We start from the raw sequence: 1,906 nt of genomic DNA on the forward strand, positions 1-1,906 counted from the left end.
TTGAGCTCACATTGGTTTTTTGATCCACCACGACCAATTCAACGATTTGGTAGCTCTGAGTTCAGATATGACCTAACATTACGGTGAAAATAGGGGGGGGGGCACCATCCAACGGAGGGACAAAGTTCTCTGATTCAGTTTGCAACAATGGTAATAACCAGTCCTGCAACATGTGAAGGACTCTCCATTAATAGTCTGTTCTTCAAAGAAGAAAGGCCCATATAGTTTCTTGTGGGGCATGGCACAGAAAACATTTACTTTTGGAGAATCTCGCTCGTGTTCCAAAATTGCATGAGGGTTTTGTGTTCCCCAAATTCTACAATTGTGCCTGTTCACTTTTCCATTGTATGAAATGTTGCCTCGTCTGAAAAAATGATTGAATTCACAAAAGCATCCTCTTTGTCCTGCATTGCACAACAATACTGGAATCGCTCGTCTTTGTCTTTTGGATATAACTTTTGCACTAACTGTAATCTGTATGGTTTCATGTTTAATTTTTTACGCAAAGCACGCAACACAGACGTTGTTGACATTTGCAACTCAAGTGAAGCGTTGCGTAACGATATTCTTGGGCTCCTTGTGAAAGCTTCTCTCACTCGTTCAACGTCATTTGCACTCACACTTGGCTTACCACTTCTCTTCTTGACACACAGATACCCTGTTTCAATGAACTTCTCATGCCAACTGTAGATTGCCTTTCTTGTTGGTGCTGCTTTACCGTACTTCAACTTAAATTTTCGTTGGACATCTGTTGCATTCTTTGTTTTGTCAAATTGTAGGATGCAGCAAGCTTCCTCACCTCCAGAAAGCGTCATCTAGATTTGATACCACCTAGTGGTGATACACGGAACTACACATTACACCTGCAATGAACAAAAAATTACAACTTCAATGTTTCAAATTATTTACTTCGTTAGTTTACAAAGCTACTAGTTTGGCTACAATAATTTTTTAAAATGTTCCCGGACTTTTGAAACAAACTGTATAAATACAGGAGAAATCGAATATATGTTACTGGCGGTCTTCTTGGCCATGCGTACTAGCGCAGTGCACTAGTAATTATAATTGCTTTTGGCGTGAGTTCAAACCAGTTTCAAGGATTTTTTCTATTTTTATAAAAACAATAATACTCAAAAAAGTTATTTACTTACGTTACGTGTGCAGTTTTGCTATACGATTCCACTGTACAAGAAGAAGAATAATAATAAGAAGAAATAGTAGTAGTAGGAACGGATTAGAAGCCCCGCATGGCTCGTTTTGCTTCACCTTGACTGCTACGATATACATTTAACCTCAACTGCTTCTTCAATTTTCTTCTTCAACCCCAACAAAGTGACAATTTTCCTCTATTACAACACAATACATACACCAGGTCTGGACCAGGCCCGAAACCAGCCACAGAGGTTTAGAGGGTTCATGAATATGTTAGGGGGGGGAGTGATTAAAAATTCTCTTACACATAGCTAAATTGTGCTTTCTGTGTTGAGGTCTGGAGATACCACGAAAAGTTTAGGAGGCCAGGCCCTCTAGCCCCCCTCTCCTTGCGCAAACTGTAGCCAATAAGAAACGTGTTTTTAGTTCCTACGCCTAGAGTCTAGTGTTAATAGAAACATGCTGTTCAGAAGATGCTGTCTACAATGCAATGAGCAGAGTGGGTCGGTGCGTTGTGGGTCGCAGTGGATCATGCTGAGTGGTGGGTCGCAGTGGATCATCCTGGGTGGTGGGACACAGAAGGTCACGGTGGGTGGTGGGTCTAAGTGAGTCACATCCTGTTGACCCACGACCCACTGAAACTAAGAAAACTTGACCCACTTGACCCACTGAACCACCGACTCACTGACCAACTCTGGCAATTTTCAGAATAATTTTAGAAAAGTATCAAACGATATGTATTTGTTTCGTTTCA

General features: G+C 41.1%; 1 protein-coding gene across 1 annotated transcript; it reads right to left on the reverse strand.

The window, feature by feature from the left end:
- Window positions 1-332: 332 nt before the first annotated feature.
- Window positions 333-815, reverse strand: LOC145674066 (uncharacterized). The gene has a single exon (XM_081743888.1). It carries the CDS (start codon window positions 813-815, stop codon window positions 333-335), a length of 483 nt encoding a protein of 160 aa, XP_081600014.1.
- Window positions 816-1,906: the final 1,091 nt, after the last annotated feature.

This window comes from Thermobia domestica, chromosome 17, assembly GCF_964235325.1.
Source record: "Thermobia domestica chromosome 17, izTheDome1.hap1.1, whole genome shotgun sequence".
Taxonomy (NCBI): domain Eukaryota; kingdom Metazoa; phylum Arthropoda; class Insecta; order Zygentoma; family Lepismatidae; genus Thermobia; species Thermobia domestica.